This window comes from Phyllostomus hastatus, unplaced genomic scaffold, assembly GCF_019186645.2.
Source record: "Phyllostomus hastatus isolate PE091 unplaced genomic scaffold, TTU_PhHast_1.1 phas_scaffold_78, whole genome shotgun sequence".
Lineage (NCBI taxonomy): Eukaryota > Metazoa > Chordata > Mammalia > Chiroptera > Phyllostomidae > Phyllostomus > Phyllostomus hastatus.
In genome coordinates this window covers 45,346,610-45,362,575 of record NW_025334041.1, presented here as the reverse complement: position 1 = coordinate 45,362,575, position 15,966 = coordinate 45,346,610, and the positions used below count along the sequence as shown (strand labels likewise).

At 38.0% G+C, this 15,966-nt stretch overlaps 1 protein-coding gene across 2 annotated transcripts in view; it reads left to right on the top strand.

Moving 5' to 3' along the window:
- Window positions 1-15,966, top strand: part of RELN (reelin) — a 561,035-nt gene that overhangs the window by 438,136 nt on the left and 106,933 nt on the right. For both annotated transcript variants that reach the window (XM_045827532.1, XM_045827531.1), the window contains exons 28-31: window positions 1,964-2,196; window positions 8,499-8,656; window positions 9,846-10,053; window positions 13,890-13,966. In XM_045827532.1, coding sequence (XP_045683488.1) covers window positions 1,964-2,196; window positions 8,499-8,656; window positions 9,846-10,053; window positions 13,890-13,966 — 676 coding nt within the window. The remainder of the gene's footprint in view (window positions 1-1,963; window positions 2,197-8,498; window positions 8,657-9,845; window positions 10,054-13,889; window positions 13,967-15,966) is intronic.

Here is a 15,966-nt window from a genome sequence, read left to right as displayed (position 1 = left end):
AAAATTGTGTATTTATTCTGACATTTTAAACTTCAGTCACGTACAAAGTATTCTCCATTTGATGCAATATACCTATCGACACATTTTTCCCCTGCTCAAAACAGATTTTGAATTCATTGATTTTGATACCTTTTAGATCTTCTGCCATATTTTTGTTTGTTTCACCTCTTCCACATCAGAAAAACATTCCCCTTTGAGGCCTTTTTTCATCCAGAGGAACAAAAACAAAATCGCTCAGGGTGAGATTGGGTGAATAGGGAGGGTGGAGCATGAGGGTCATGCCATTTTTGGTCAAAAACTCCTGAACACTTAGTGCAGTGTGGGCAAGTACACTCATAAATCATAAATCACCCACCACAAAATGGGAAAATGTGTTGAAAGAGCCTTCAAAAAAATTCACTGAAGGTGAATGCAGCCTTTCACAACACCACCAGCTGGTACACTGATACAGATGGGTTCCTAGAATACTCACCTAGCAGGGGAAGCCTGTACTAGAAGGAGCCCCCTCTTTGAAAGATAACTCCAGGTTTTCTTAGGTCCCCCATCATATGAATTTGGATTTATGAATCACAATAAAATTTTTACCAGCCAAATTATAAATCCTTCTGAGAGATGCCTCTAGGTCTGACAATAGAAGTAAGGAAAGTATGGAATCCTCTTTTGAAAGACTGGGTCTGCTACTGACAATCATTAGGAGGAACTGGTTGACCTTATGAGCTCTGGTCCAATATTATTTGCCTGTGGCCCTAGCTTTCTTTCATCCTTTATTCTTTCATAATTATTATGTTGTTTTGAGTCCTTACTTTAATTTTTTCTATAAAATTTGAGTTCTTTTTTCATAATCTTATAAGGTAAAATTCTACAAACAAATGAATTTGAATAGAACATTTAGATAAGATAGCATCAAATTAAATAAATATCACAAAAAAAGCTTAACATTTATAATTATCAAAAGACATAAAGTAATTTATACATTTATTAAATTAGAAAGAAACTGTCTTAACTAGAATAATACTTGGTGTTGCAGTAAAGCTTACTCATTTGAAACCAATTGATTAACAATGAACACATATAAATAGAAAATTAAAAGAATGTCTACATTTGACTTAGTAATACTGCACTTAGGAATTTATCTAGTGATAATAAATTAATTGAAGAAAAAGATACATTCTTTGCCATGCTGCATATAATAATAAAACAATATATTAAATAGAAAGTAGGAAGAAAGTCCTAGAAATGTGATAGCTTTGACTTTATGACCAAAATATATGTACTTCTTTATAAAGATTAGAAGAATAAAAATAGAGAAATGAAATATTAATGCTAGGGCATTGGAATTTAGGTTGCATTTTTAATTTTTTATATTATTAATCTTATGATGACATTCCTCTACATAAGTGCACAGAGTGATAATAGTTTTATTTCTGAATTATTTTGCTTATTTGAAGCTGTGACAAAAACTAAGCTCTTTCATCTAAGTTGACAATGATTTCTTACTGAGCTTTGGCAATAGAACTGAATAAAGATGTTTGTTCCACTAAAACAGAGAGGACAGCCCTCTCTTCAGGTAACCTTCATGTTCTGAAGAGAGCAGCTTTTTATCTTCTGCTTCCTTCTGTTTATACCATCTGGGAAAGGAGGAGAAAACATTTCTTGGCTTCTTGGCTTTTGACCAAGGTTTTAACATCACAGATACTGTGCTTCTCTCTTTCCTCCTAAAATACCAAAAAAAATTCACAAAATGGGCAACTGGTCCAGCTTTCTATTAAAAAGCGCCTATTGCTTGCCTAAACAAAGATTTCCAGAACCTATGGAAGGGTCTTGATTGAAACTGAGCTTCAGGTCTTATTATCATCAGTTTAATGCAGAGTCAGTAGAAAGGGCCCTAGTTGCTGTAGCACTTAATTTGTTTAATGATGTCTTGGATCTAAAATCTTGTATACTTCTGGCTTTCCTTTTATAGCTAAACATAGGGTGTGCCAGTCAGTTCAGCAGTGCTGCCCCAGTTCTTCTTCAGTACTCTCATGATGCTGGTATGTCCTGGTTTCTGGTGAAAGAAGGCTGTTACCCAGCTTCTGCTGGCAAAGGATGTGAAGGAAACTCCCGAGAACTCAGTGAGCCCACCATGTATCACACCGGAGACTTTGAAGAATGGACAAGAATCACCATTGTTATTCCAAGGTCCCTTGCAGCCAGGTACAGTGATCTTTCTTATTATGTGCCATAGCCTCTGTTTCTTGGGAGCATAATTTTATCTCAATATCTTTATTCCATGCATCTTAATAACCTAAAAGAATTTGTACAATCTAGCTTTATCTATTCAAGTAATAACTGTTGAGGAAAAGAATACTGAAATAAAATTCCCAGAGTAAAGATGTGTGTGTGTGTGTATACACATTTATTCTTGTGAAACAATCACTCACTCATTTATTCATCTGTTCAACAAATGTACATTGAGCACTGTTCTGGTATTGGAAGTACAGATGTGAACAGAAGTTGTTAAAGGCTAAAAGAGTTATGACATTTTATATCAGATTTCACTTTACATAGATTTTTGATAAATTAGTGCCTCCCTGTATAGACAAATTGAAATATCTCACAGTATAAAAGGTCCCTTTAAATGACCCTTACAATAAGTAGTAAAACAAGAGAGAAAAAGATTAAAATTCACTTGACAGAAGAATGAAATAAATGGATCAAGAACTTAAAGAGAATTAGTTTCATTAATGAGGCAATAAATTTAACTCTTAGTTTCCTGGCAGCTAAGACAAAGGGGGAAAATATACAATCATTTAGTTCTCATTGTTGGGCAAAAAGAAATAAAATGTATACATTCTGATTTTTAAAAAAGACACAGTTTTTTTCCATGCTCAATATTGTAGGATAAATATATAGTATGTATATGTATCCTTATGCCAGGTACAGTAGGTAACACAGAGATCAGTATTTTTAACTGTCATTTTATGAAACATAAAGGAACATTTTTCAAGTGGATACTTCTTAATTGAATCATAGAATGTAACATTAAATTGTGATTCAATCAAGGCATTTCTGTGTAGAGCTAATATAATGCAGTAAGTGTATTTGCATGGCTTTCTGTAGATTTAACTCACTATGTGGTTGGAATACTCATTAATGCCATTTAGCAATATATTTAGTTTGCTTCCTTCCTAGAATATTGTTGGATTAGGCTATCTCCACTCCCTTCAAAGATTGCCATGGCCTAATGAAATATGAGTGAAAAGGAAGCATGTGACTTTAGGAGCCCATGTGCACTTTGTTGTGCTCCCTGCTGCATTAAAACATGTTTTATGATGAAGCTTACACTAATATGGGTGTCTGAGTGTCTACAAGAAGCAGACCTCTACTTCCCAGCCTCCACTGGACATACAGCATAATCAAGAAATAAGCTTTTGTTGGGTTAAGCCATTGAAATTGGGGGCTGTTTGTTACCACAGCATAACTTATCCTGATTGATGCAATGATAAAAACTTAGCAATCTGTAGGAGTGTCTTATTCATAAAGTTCTTGGAGACCATTCTGGTTGTTACTCTTCCACCAAATTGATCATCAAATTTGCTATGCATTATCTAGCTACACAAGTTGGTTGTGTTCTCTGACTCCCTTGTTACTTAGATGTGCATCCCTCAAAAATTTACACCATAGGCTTCAGTAGACAACCTTGCCATCACAGCATCAGCACTAAGTTCCTGATCTCATCTGCATCAGGTCAGGGTATGCACATGGCTCCCTGGATATGGTTCCTCTGGATCCATAGGCCTGTAAACTAAAGACAAGTAATTTACCCCACTCATATCCAACATTGGCAAGATCATGACAGGATCACCACAATAGACATTCCCACTAAAAAAAATAATAATAATAAGTAAAGAATGGGAAGCACATAGCAGCCACTTGTTGTAGGAATTCTGAAAGCCAGCAAGATACTTGTTACTAGTGACCCCCTCTTCCACAAAATAATGTCCAGAACAGGAAAGTTTCCTTGAGTAAGACAGTTCTGCTCCCCAAGCTATTGTTCTTTCCAGCTGTTGGTTCTATTCTGTAGGCTTCACCCTCTTGAACACCTTTCCTTTTCCATAAATTCATATCTGTATCTGCAACTAAATCACCATCTTATCCTGCTTTCTGCCCATCTCAAGCTGGACATGCAGCCCTTGAATTCCTCACCTCCACCACTGCCTTCACTTCCACTTATTTTTCTGAAACTGGCCCAACCACAGGTCTTCCAAATAGACAGGTACATCACACCATGAAGTTGGGAGCATCAGGTGGTGCACCTTTGCTACAGTGACTAGAATATCAGGGTTCTGGAAGACATCACTGCAAAAGGGGTTAACAGAATCAAGGGCCAAAAACACAAAGTTTCTTTGGAGTCCCAAAGCCAGATGCAAGAACTTGAAGCTGTAGTTTGTTTGATATTGGGTATAATAATCCAAATGATAAAGCCACATGTGAGAAATAAGAGGAACTTGTCCTTAATATCATAAAGTGAGTCAATATTGTGTGGCTACCAATGTATCAATACTTTCTTGGACCTCACCTTTTGGTAGAAGAAATATTCTCCATTAGATTGAGCTTCTTGGTTATTTGAATAGCATCCAGCTTATTGGTTAATGTCACTCCTGAAGAAGAGCAATCTGCTGAAGAATAGTAAATATGTTTCTATTTTAACCCAAGTAAATGAGCTGTTGTTGTTCCTTCTACAGTATGTTAAACTTGGATGTGTCTAAATTCAATGTTGGAAAGCTGAGAATTCTAAGTGTGAAAAAATTGTCAAAATTTGGAGCCATTTTGCCACAAAGCAACATGCTTGTAATAGTTGCCTAGAACATTGCTTTTTCACCAATAATTCTAAGCTGAATTCTCAAAGGAGCAGTGTCACTCATACTAATTTTTTGGCTCTTGCCCACAGAAGAGAGACATCAATGGTGGTAAATATAAGCTGATACTCCCCTCCTGACTCTCAGCACTTCCCCCAACCATACAGGGTGCCATGCAGCCTGCTCTAGGTTCTTTATGCAGAATGCAAAATGCTGGTATCTCTGGGGAGGGCTAGAAATACCTTTGCTTAGTAATCTGCAGAATGTCCCCTCCACTACCACCCATCACCTATGCACCTCTGCAAAGGACAGGCAGGTACACAGGAACCTTCCTTGTTTGAGATGCTGAGTTATCACCTCTCTGTAGTGTGGTGGTGAAGAGGGTAGTGTAATGCCAATTCTTTGGGTCACTCAGGCATCCTCTGAACAAAGGTAACTGGTGAAGCGGAGAAAGATCGAGTCTCATCTTTTATTTCTTCTTTATCTGAGACATGCAGGACAAAGGGGAATTTTTTTTCAATAATTTGAAAGGTTAAACCACACTATATCTTATTACTAGTAAAACTGCATAAGATAAAATTTTGTCTTTTCCTCAATCATTACTTCTTTCAACACCTTTCCAGACCTTCCTGACTATCAGATCAAAGACCTCTATTATATACTGTCATAGCTCTGTGTCCTTCTTAATGGTGGTAGTTATCAGAGTTGCGCGTTTACATTTCTTTGTGCAGGGGTTTGATTAAGTTCTTCTCTTCACTCAACTGTGAGCTACATGAAGACAGGAACCATGCAGGAGTTCTGCTTCCTGTCATATGTGTAGCCCTGCCACTGTGCCTTTCATGTTGTAGGCACTTGGTAAATGTTGGTTGAATAAAGGAATGATGAATGAGGAATAAGGACAGCAATCAGTGATTAGCCACATTGAAGACACCTCCCTTTGAAAAGTATATTTTCTGAAATAAGTTTAATGCTATTCAGCAAGAAGTCATTGTTCTGAAGTCTACTCTGTCTCTCTGAAAAGGCACGAAAGCACATATACACATGTGCACCCACACATTAATAATATTCATAATTTCAGAGCTATATCTCCTCTGTTTTTTTTAAGGCAAACTGGGGGAATGGTGGGGGAAAATGGAGACAACAATGCTTGAACAACAATAAAAGAAAAAAAGGCAAACTATGTGGAATCTAGACATACTTATTAGCTTAACTTTGGCTGACTTATTTCCTTACTTCTTCTCTCTATTATTATATTTTTTAGTAAATTCTTATTAGCTCTTCCTTTTATTCCAGCAACCCAGAAGTTGGTAAATTACTCATGCTTAATTCCAGGATTGTGCTACTGAAAGAACAGAATAGCAATAGGCATAGGAACCAGGCACAACTTGGAGAAATTTCAATGAAGCAAATCTTGCTTAAGTTGTAATCAGTGTAACCTCTGTTGCTTCGATTTGCACATTCCCACTAAAAAGCAACTAGCAAAGATGAAAAGAAGGAGAATAGGTACCAACTCTTGCCCTTTCACTCCAGAATATAGGTTTCTAGCAAGGACTCTTAGTTCTGATTCACCATGTCCTGCCTGGACTCACTCTCAAAATGATTAATCATTTTGTTTTAAATATTTAAATACAGATTCATTAATACTGAGCTTCTGAAGTCCTACACCTGACAAATATCTGTGCTGTCAGATAAGGCTGTTCTGTAGCAGCCTTAGGGTCTTCAAACAGGGGTGCTGCCTTCTCTCTGGCCAAACTAGGCCTTGTTTTTTTTATTATGATAATGAAAATTGTAGGTCCCAAGAGTCAGAGATAGGTCAAAGGTTTTCACTTGTCCTTCATCCATTATCAAATTATCAAAGCTTCTGGAATTCTGCCTAAAGGTAGGATTCTTCAGTCTTCTGAATGTATCTGGGCCTCCATCTGAGACTACTCCTTCCATGAAGCAGGGCAGTTGATGGAGAGATGCCATCATCTTGCCCAGGTGGGAGAGCTTGTGTGGAGAAAAAAAAGCTGTTCTTACCTCTTTTTTTTAAACTTTCCATGTAGAAATTGTGGACCCATGTTTTTCCAGGTTCTATTATAGAAATATAAAAAGAAAAGGCAAGTATGTCTTCCAATCAAATAGGATTTATATCAGGGAACTAATGTGTTTTCCTCTTTTATTATAGATATGCAGCCTATATTTTGAGAAAGACACAGAGGCCTTACCATTTTCCTTAAGAGCAATTGGCAAAGGCTACTTTTCATTAATTCTACTTATTTATTTTGAGAGGAAAAATATCTTCACAGGATAAATAACATTATTATTTCAATGGGAGGAATTTTCCCAAGGTCCATGACTCTACAACTGTATTTCCTTTTTTCTTTTCTATTCTGTTTTTGTTTTCTAATATTTAATTCAATTTTCTTTTGCCTTTAAAAATAAGACCAATGTATTTCAAATTAGCTCCAAAGAAAATAAAAGATGTGTTCACCTTCCTCTTAACACACTGAGAATGTTTGTTAAGGCTTTGTGTTAATAGACGGACAATCTCTGAACACTTTCCTCCTAGTTAACAACACTGTTGGTTACATTTTGCAAATTGGCCAAAAGCTGGTAACTTAAAACAATAAAGAAAAAAGCCATAGTTATAGTTCATTGTTACCAAATTACCAAAGCTATTTGAAAAGGCAAAAAGAAATGTGTTCAAATACTGACATATTATTTTCACAATAAAAGAGAGAGAAGGAAACATCTTTGCCTATAGTTATCTTTGACAATCTTCATTAATCTTTAAGATTCTTTATTCTTATTTAGTGATTCATTCCAAAGTCTATAAATATTGCCAGCAAAATTAATTTAAATGTAGATAGCATAATCCATCTTCCCTCTTTGATATGAGTAGAACTGAAGAAGACAATATATTTTCCTGGTATATTTTCCTGGCACAAAATTGTGTATGTGTACAGGTGTCCATATATTGAAAAAGAAAGGGTATATATTGAAAGGGTTGAAAAGATTGGAAAGCAACTGGGACAAATATTAGTTTGGCAGCCTTAGAGCTGTTGTTGGGGGAGAAGGACTGGGCAGCAGCCCAGCCCGCTGGTGTTCCAGGGTTTTGAAGCAATGGGACCAGGTCCCTTTTTTATTCCTTGGCAGTTGCCAGTGTTCACTGGCAGCTCAGCTGGTTGCCAAGTATTCACAGAATGAGCTTCTTGGTGATTTGAAGATGAAAAGTGAAGAGGAAGGCAACAGGTGGGAATAAAGCTGTCAACACAAACTTCACTCTTCCCTTCCAGAATCATGCCACTGGCAAATAGGCAGAGCACCCTTGTTTGTCCTGGCAAAGAACATTCTACCTGGTGGTTTCAAAATTTTCCAAATAGCCTCTTAAAATATAGAAGTAAAAACCTATGATATGTTCCTGGACATCAAAAATCTTTTGTACCTGACATCCTTGTGATATTGAAACATATATGCTGAAGAAATCAAGAAGTTTTGAGAAAGATCTGAGAGAGACACCTTATTGAGACACCTTATAAAGATTAAGTGTCCAATCAAGCAGATATGATTTTCAAGTAAATATTTAATCTCTCTTGAGTTCTTTTAACTGTTGTATCATTGAGTACTTAGTTATGAGATGTTGGTACAAGAAACACATGTTGTCTTTCCCAACAGTAAGATCAGATTCCGATGGATCCAGGAGAGCAGCTCCCAGAAGAATGTCCCTCCCTTTGGTTTGGATGGAGTGTACATATCTGAGCCTTGTCCCAGTTACTGCAGTGGCCACGGAGACTGTGTTTCAGGGGTGTGTTTCTGTGACTTGGGGTACACAGGTAAGGCCTCAGACATGTGTCTGATTGTTTGTAAAATATGTATCTTCAGTTACTACATCTTGTGTCACTTCTTCCAAGGAAATAGATTCTAAGTTTATTCTTCTTTAAGTCCTAATTGTAGGAATTTGCAACCTAAGCAGATGAGGTACTAAAATATTTTGTAGTTTTAAGCTTCCTAAGGAAGAAAAACATAACACAAATTTTTATTAGTAATAATAAACATTGTTTGAGTTCCTACTTCATGCTATGCACTATAGTAGAAAAGGCACTATAGTAAGTGCCTTTTATTTCATCTCATTTATTTTAACGATAACCCTGTACTAGCAATAATACTGTTATTGTCCTTGTTTACATTTAGGGAAACTGAGGCACAGAGAGACTTAGTAACTCTGACCAGGCCACATAGCTAGGACTTGTTGGAGCTAGACTTCAAACCCTTGTAGTCATTTTCTAAAACTCATGCCCAAGCTTGGGCTTTAACCACTTGGCTGCAAGGGCTCTCTGTGCTCTATACATTGCTTTTTATAAGAAATGTGACTTTATACCTTTAAAGTAAAAATCAACTTAGGAAATGATAAATTCAAGATGACCAAGGAGAACTTTAAAAGAAAAGCATTTTCTGGACCACAGTCAACCTTTATGTTGTTATAAGCAAAAATAAAAAGGAAGCTGAGATTAAAGAGTAAAATTAAAGAAAAGCATTATAAACTTCAAAATCTTTTTTATAATTTTTCCTGGAGGCAACTTCAAAAGAATCCTCCCCAGTCTTTCAGCGCCTGCCCTTCTGGAGCATGACCAAAGACAAGCAAATGCCGTCTCAGGCCTTCTGTGCAGAGTGCTGCCACTTGTGGTCCAGGGCGGGTTTTGTAAGGCTGGGGCTAACTTTCCCTGTTGGTCCTCTAACAGCAGGACAGCACACACACAAACTTTACTTTGGACAAAATCTATTTCTGAGTTTGTAGAAATCTCTGTGTAGCAGGAGCCATGGAAATGTGTGGTTCCCAATGTTTCCCTATTAGAAAATAAACAATAGAGAGGCAGAATAGTGTTTTTGATGATTGTAGTGATGGCTGCGTTTCAGTTAGAAAATTGTGAGATACAAATTTTCATGTGGTTTCTTTCAAATGTGCATTATAATGTGTAAGGATTTTAACAAAACTTCTCTCCTATGTATTTCTTTTCTTGGAAGCTGCACAAGGAACCTGTGTGCCTAATGTGCCTAATCACAGTGAGATGTTCGATAGGTTTGAGGGGAAGCTCAGCCCTCTGTGGTATAAGATAACAGGGGGCCAGGTTGGAACTGGCTGTGGAACACTTAACGATGGCAGATCCCTGTACTTCAATGGGCCAGGGAAAAGAGAAGCGCGGACTGTCCCTCTGGACACCAGGAATATCAGGTAAATAGTTAATTGGTACACTTCTCCATGAGCATTATATTTACCACACCATATGATCTAACCCAGCAATTTTCAACAGGTGTGCTGCAAGAATTTCTAAAATGAACAATACTAGGTCAAATGTTTGGTGCAAAATGTGCTATTTTAGTCAGGGGCACTGAGCTCTTTTCTCTTAGATTGTCAAATTTTAAAAAATGAGCATAGCCAACACAATAGAACTTCAGTGTGAATGAATCAAAATTATATGTATTTTTGGTTAGGTCAGCAAAAACTATATATTTTTTTGGTGTGCCACAGAATTTTAGAAATTAGTTTATGTGTGCTGTGAGATGAAAAAGGTTGAAAATCACTCATGTAACCTAAAACACTCTGTTCTGTTATTGAGGATTTACATGATAATGTTTCTCTATGTAGATTCCTATATGTAAAAATGAAGCATAACTTCAAGTATGTAGTAAAATAGATAATTTCTACAAAATTTTTAAATATATTTTATTGATTATACTATTATAGTTGTCCCATTCCCCCTTCACTCCCCTCCACCCTGCCCACCCTCTCCCACCCACATTCCCCTCCTTTAGTTCATGTCCATGTGTCATAAGTTCTTTAGCTTCTACATTTCCCATACTATTCTTGCCCTCCCCATCTATTTTCTACCTACCATCTATGCTACTTATTCTCTGTACATTTTCCCCCTCTCTCCTCATCCCGCTCCCCTGTTGATAACCCTCCATGTGATCTCTATTTCTGTGATTCTGTTCCTGTTCTAGTTAATTGCTTAGTTTGTTTTTGTTTTTGTTTTAGGTGTGGTTGTTCATAATTGTGAGTTTGCTGTCATTTTACTATACATGTTTTTTATCTTCTTTTTCTTAGATAAGTCCCTTTAACATTTCATATAGTAAGGGCTTGGTGATGATGAATTCCTTTAACTTGACCTTATCTGAGAAGCACTTTATCTGCCCTTCCATTCTAAATGAAAGCTTTGCTGGATAGAGCAATCTGGGATGTAGTTCCTTGCCTTTCATGACTTGGAATACTTCTTTTGAGCCCCTTCTTGCCTGTAAGGTCTCTTTTGAGAAATCAGCTGACAGTCTGATGGGAACTCCTTTGTAAGTTACTGTCTCCTTATCTCTTGCTGCTTCTAGGATTCTCTCCTTATCTTTAATCTTGGCTAATGTAATTATGATGTGCCCTGGTGTGTTCCTCCTTGGGTCCAACTTCTTTGGGACTCTCTGAGCTTCCTGGACTTCCTGGAAGTCTATTTCCTTTGCCAGATTGGGGAAGTTCTCCTTTATTATTTCTTCAGATAACTTTTCCACTTGTTCTTCCTCTTCCCCTTCTGGTACCCCTATAATTCAGATGTTGGAATGTTTAAAGATATCCTGGAGGTTCCTAAGCTTCTCCTAATTTTTTTAAATTCTTAGTTCTCCATTCTTTCCTGTTTGATTGTTTCTTTCTTCCTTCTGGTCCACTGCCATTGATTTGAGTCCCAGTTTCCTTTCCATCACTATTGGTTCCCTGTGCATTTTCCTTCATTTCTCTTATTGTAGCCTTCATTTTTTTTATCTAATTTGAGATCAAATTCAACCAATTCTGTGAGCATCCTGATCACCAGTGCTTTGAACTGTGCATCTGATAGCTTGGCTATCTCTTGGTCGCTTACAGGTATCGGCTCTGAGGCTTTGATTTGTACTTCAGTTTGAGCCTTTTTTTTTTTAATCTGGTCACACCTGTTATGTAGTGAGGGGTGGAGCCTTAGGTGTTCTCCAGGGCTAGGCAACCCAGTCACTGTGTTGTGACATTGTATGTGGGGGCAGGGTTTGAGAGGGAACAATGCTGCCTGCTCCTCTCTCCATCAGATTTCAGTCCCTTCCGCCGCTTTCCCCAAACTAACTGTGCCTTTCTGGTGCTAATTCCCATGTGGGTGGGCTTATGTATATTTTAGGACCCTGTGGGTCTCTCCAACCCACACTCCTATGAGGCTGGGAGTCTCTCCCTGTGCTTCAACCCCCACAGGTGTTTTTAATCAATGTCCCAAGGTTCTATTTCCCAGCGCTGGGACCTTGGGTTGTGTGGTCTGTCTCACTGCCCAGTTTTGCCTAGTTTATCTGCACGTGAATATGGCCCAGACAGCCAGGCACCTTGTGCGCAGTGACAGTCACCACTTCACTGGGTCTGTCAGCCACCTGTGCACCCAGGGTCCGCCCACTGTGCTCTTGAGCTTGGGATGCCTTACACACCCAGAATGCATTATGTGCCCAGTGACACTGCTTTTTGTGCCACAACCCCTCTCAGCCCAGCTGCCTGACTCCGCCCCTCCTACCAGTCTGGATGAATGTGTCTATTTTAAGTCCTTAGTTGCCCAACTTCCTTACAGTTCAATTTTCTGCCAGATCTGGTTGTTATCTTGTTTCTAAATTGTTGCTGGCCTTATTTTGGTTGTGCGAGGAGTCACAGTATCTCTACCTATGCCTCCATCTTGGCCGGAAGTTCAATTTCTACAAAATTTACATCACAATTCAGTAGTCAGTATATATTCATCACATAGGCTTGTGTCAGCTTGGTTTTCTAAAGTTCTGTGTTATTATGAAGACAACTTAATATTATTTTTAATGCCAGGTAAGATGAAGATTTTTTTCAACTTTATATTTCTTGTCTGAAAATTATACATCCCGATTACCTCAGTTTATTTGTATTCACTTAATAAAAACTGCTCTGGAAATTTAAAATACCTACACTGACACCTACTGGTAAAATAAATAGCTGCTTGGTTTTAAGGTCGAGTGAAATAATAGTAGCACATCTAAAATAAAACTGCTTTTTTTTTAACCAGTTAAATTATTTGAGAATTGAAGAAATGAAAGTGAATAAATGTTGGACACCTTTAGATCTTATTCTCACTAAAATCTAGGGTTCTGTCCTATTTTCTGCTTTCCACCTCTGCCCTTCCATCTGAGTCCTCTTCTCAGAAGGGCACCTGTCCCGTGGCCACTCTCCATTGGTTTACTGGGGACTGAGGCATGATTTTATTCACACTGAGTCCATCTCAGTCTAAATCAGTAATATGGGTAACTACCTTGCCCTAAGCAAATGCAGCATTCAGCTTCTTTTTAAAAAATTTTTTAAACTGTTATTTTGTGACTAAGAATTCCACTGGGAATTCTTAAGATGAAGTGGATGCTGCCGTCTTGGACTTAGGTGCTGTTCCTGTGGGGAATCCATGCCTGAATCTGCATCTGCAGTATGCAATTTTGGGGTGCCTCATTAGACCAGTCTCAGTGGTGTTTCCTTGTTTAGCCATGGCACTCCAGTTGCACTTCCTTTTCCACTCCGAGGGGTAGCTGCACTTGCAGCAGGTGGCGGGCCTTGGAGCCACAGCAGCAGCACAGCTTGTGCATGGTGCTGCAGCACTAGCACAATGATGATATTCCCTTCCTCATCTTGCTCTGCGGCACAGACCGAAGAACTCATCTTCTTAATGTTAGATTTTTTCCCCATCTTCAGTTTCCAGAAATGGTATTATCTTGACTTAAGGAATTCTCATTTCAGTGATTTCATCTAATTATATCAGACTGTCAGAATGAAGTGGGGTTAAACTGTTTCCTTTTGTTTAAATCATTATTACAGAATAAAATTAATGTTTCATATGAATTATTTTTAATGGTTACAGAATAACTTACTATATAATCTCTGTTGTTTCTGCAAGTCATATGCCCTTTATGTTTAAATATGATGCTTAAGAACTATAGGATTTTTTATGTGTGTCAAAATACAAAAGGTTAAATCTCTCATAAATTCACCTATTTGTAAGTAAACTAGATTTTTTTCCCTGCTAGACTTGTTCAGTTTTATATACAAATTGGAAGCAAAACTTCAGGCATTACCTGCATCAAACCGAGAGCTAGAAATGAAGGTAAGATGCTATATTTAATAGAAATTAGAGCCTCTATGGCAAATTAGAGGTTGGGTCAGGATTTTGCAAACCGATCCACTCCCCTGAGTTATTCCTTCTCTTCTGTCCCCAATCATTAAGTTGGTAGCAGCATGGAGCCATGATCTCCAAGATTCCTCATCCAGATCCTTAAGCCTAAAAAGCATCATGTCTGTTCTGGGTCAAAGTATATTTGTTTTAGGAAACACCAATTATTTATAACTTTCTATGGAGAGAAAAGAGTAGCAGAGACTTTTACATTTGGTATGGGGGCTAGAAACTTGTTTGTATAGGGCATTACTGAATGCAGATGAAATGCTACTTTCTGCCCTAAACATTCTAGGACTACTAGAATCCTTGGGTAGAAGGAGCAACTCTTGGTAATAATAAACATTAACTTTAACTGAGCACATGTTACATGCAAAGCACTGTTCCAGGTGTTTTTTCTGTGCTAATTCATTTAATCTCTATCATACCCTTTTGCCATAAGTACTATTAGTAGTCTTATTTTATAGATGTATAAACTAAGGCACAGGGATGTCAAGTAATTTACCCAAGATCATGCAGTTAGTGAGTGGATGAACACAGATTCAAACCACACACTGGCTCCATGACTTAACCACCATGCTATACTGCCTCTCTCTTTGCCCAGGCCTTTACTCTCTCTAGGCACCCATACCATCTTCTGCCTCAATGATTCAGTTCTGAAAGAAATGAAGAAGGCTGGAAGCATACAAGGTGGTTTTCAGGAGCTCTACAAATATGATAAGGTCTCTTAAAGGACTCTGAATGTGAATTGGCTCCTAGCACAAAACCCATGGGCTCTTCAGATGGGTCCTGCTCCAAACCTTGATCTCACAGATGGCATATGGAGAGATTTGCAGCTCTCAAGTTTGTTATTCTTTCAGGCATGACTTTGTAAAACATATTGGCTTAAGCAGTACCCATTAGCCAGTAGCACTGGCTAGCTTTGTTCATCAATTCTAAATATCCTTGGCCATATCAGCATTAACTGAAAGCTTTTGTGACTTTTTCTGAGTATCTCAGTACTTTTAGTCTAGTAATTATCCAGATCATTCATTTACTGAAGCAGCAGTCTAGAAACTTTTATAGACCATTTTGTGTTCCCTAATCTCTTCAACAATTATTTATTAAGAAGCCACTCTAAGTCAGACACTGTTCTAGTGTGCTGCAGATACAGTGTCACCAAAAGACTGATGCATCAGTCATGAGAAGCTAGGTTGTGCTGCAAAAACAAACAGCCCTGTAAATAAATCTCAGTGGATTAAAACAAAAATGAAAAGATTTTTCCTTTTTGCTATGTTTTCATCATGGGTCATCTAAGGTCCTCATTCCAGCACCCAGAATAATGAAGCAGCTGCCAGGTGGACTCTGGATATTGTCAGCCATGTAGCAAATGGAAAGAGAGAGTGCATTGAGAGGGACATGAAGTACAAGTTACCATGAGCCAGAAGGGGAAGAACCAGTGTGGCACTATTGACCACAGCAGAAAAAAATCACTGCCCTTAAGGAGGGAGATTTCTAGTGAGAGGAATTAGAACTAAACAATAAAGAAAAGAAATAAGCAGATGTTAGATTGATGATCTAGATGAAAATAAATAAACTGATGAGATGGAAAATAAACTTATGAATGGGGAAATGTTGATTTAAATAGAGTGATGTAAGAGGGGGCTTTCTGAGGAGGTAACATTTAAATAGAAATCTAAAGGATGAGAAGGAGCCAGCACAGCTCAAGGGAAGTTTTCCAGGCAGAAGAAACAGCAAAGGCCAGGAGGTGGGAAGGACCCATGGTATTGGAGAAACAGAAAGAAGGCCAGTGTGGCTTGCAGCTCAAAGAGGTTGGTCTGTAAAAGCGGTCTGTATAAGGGGCAGACAGGAGCTGGGCCATGCAGGGTCTTGCTGGCCATGGTAAGGAGATGGGGTCTGAATCTGTGTGTGTGGAAACCAACTGAAGATTTTTA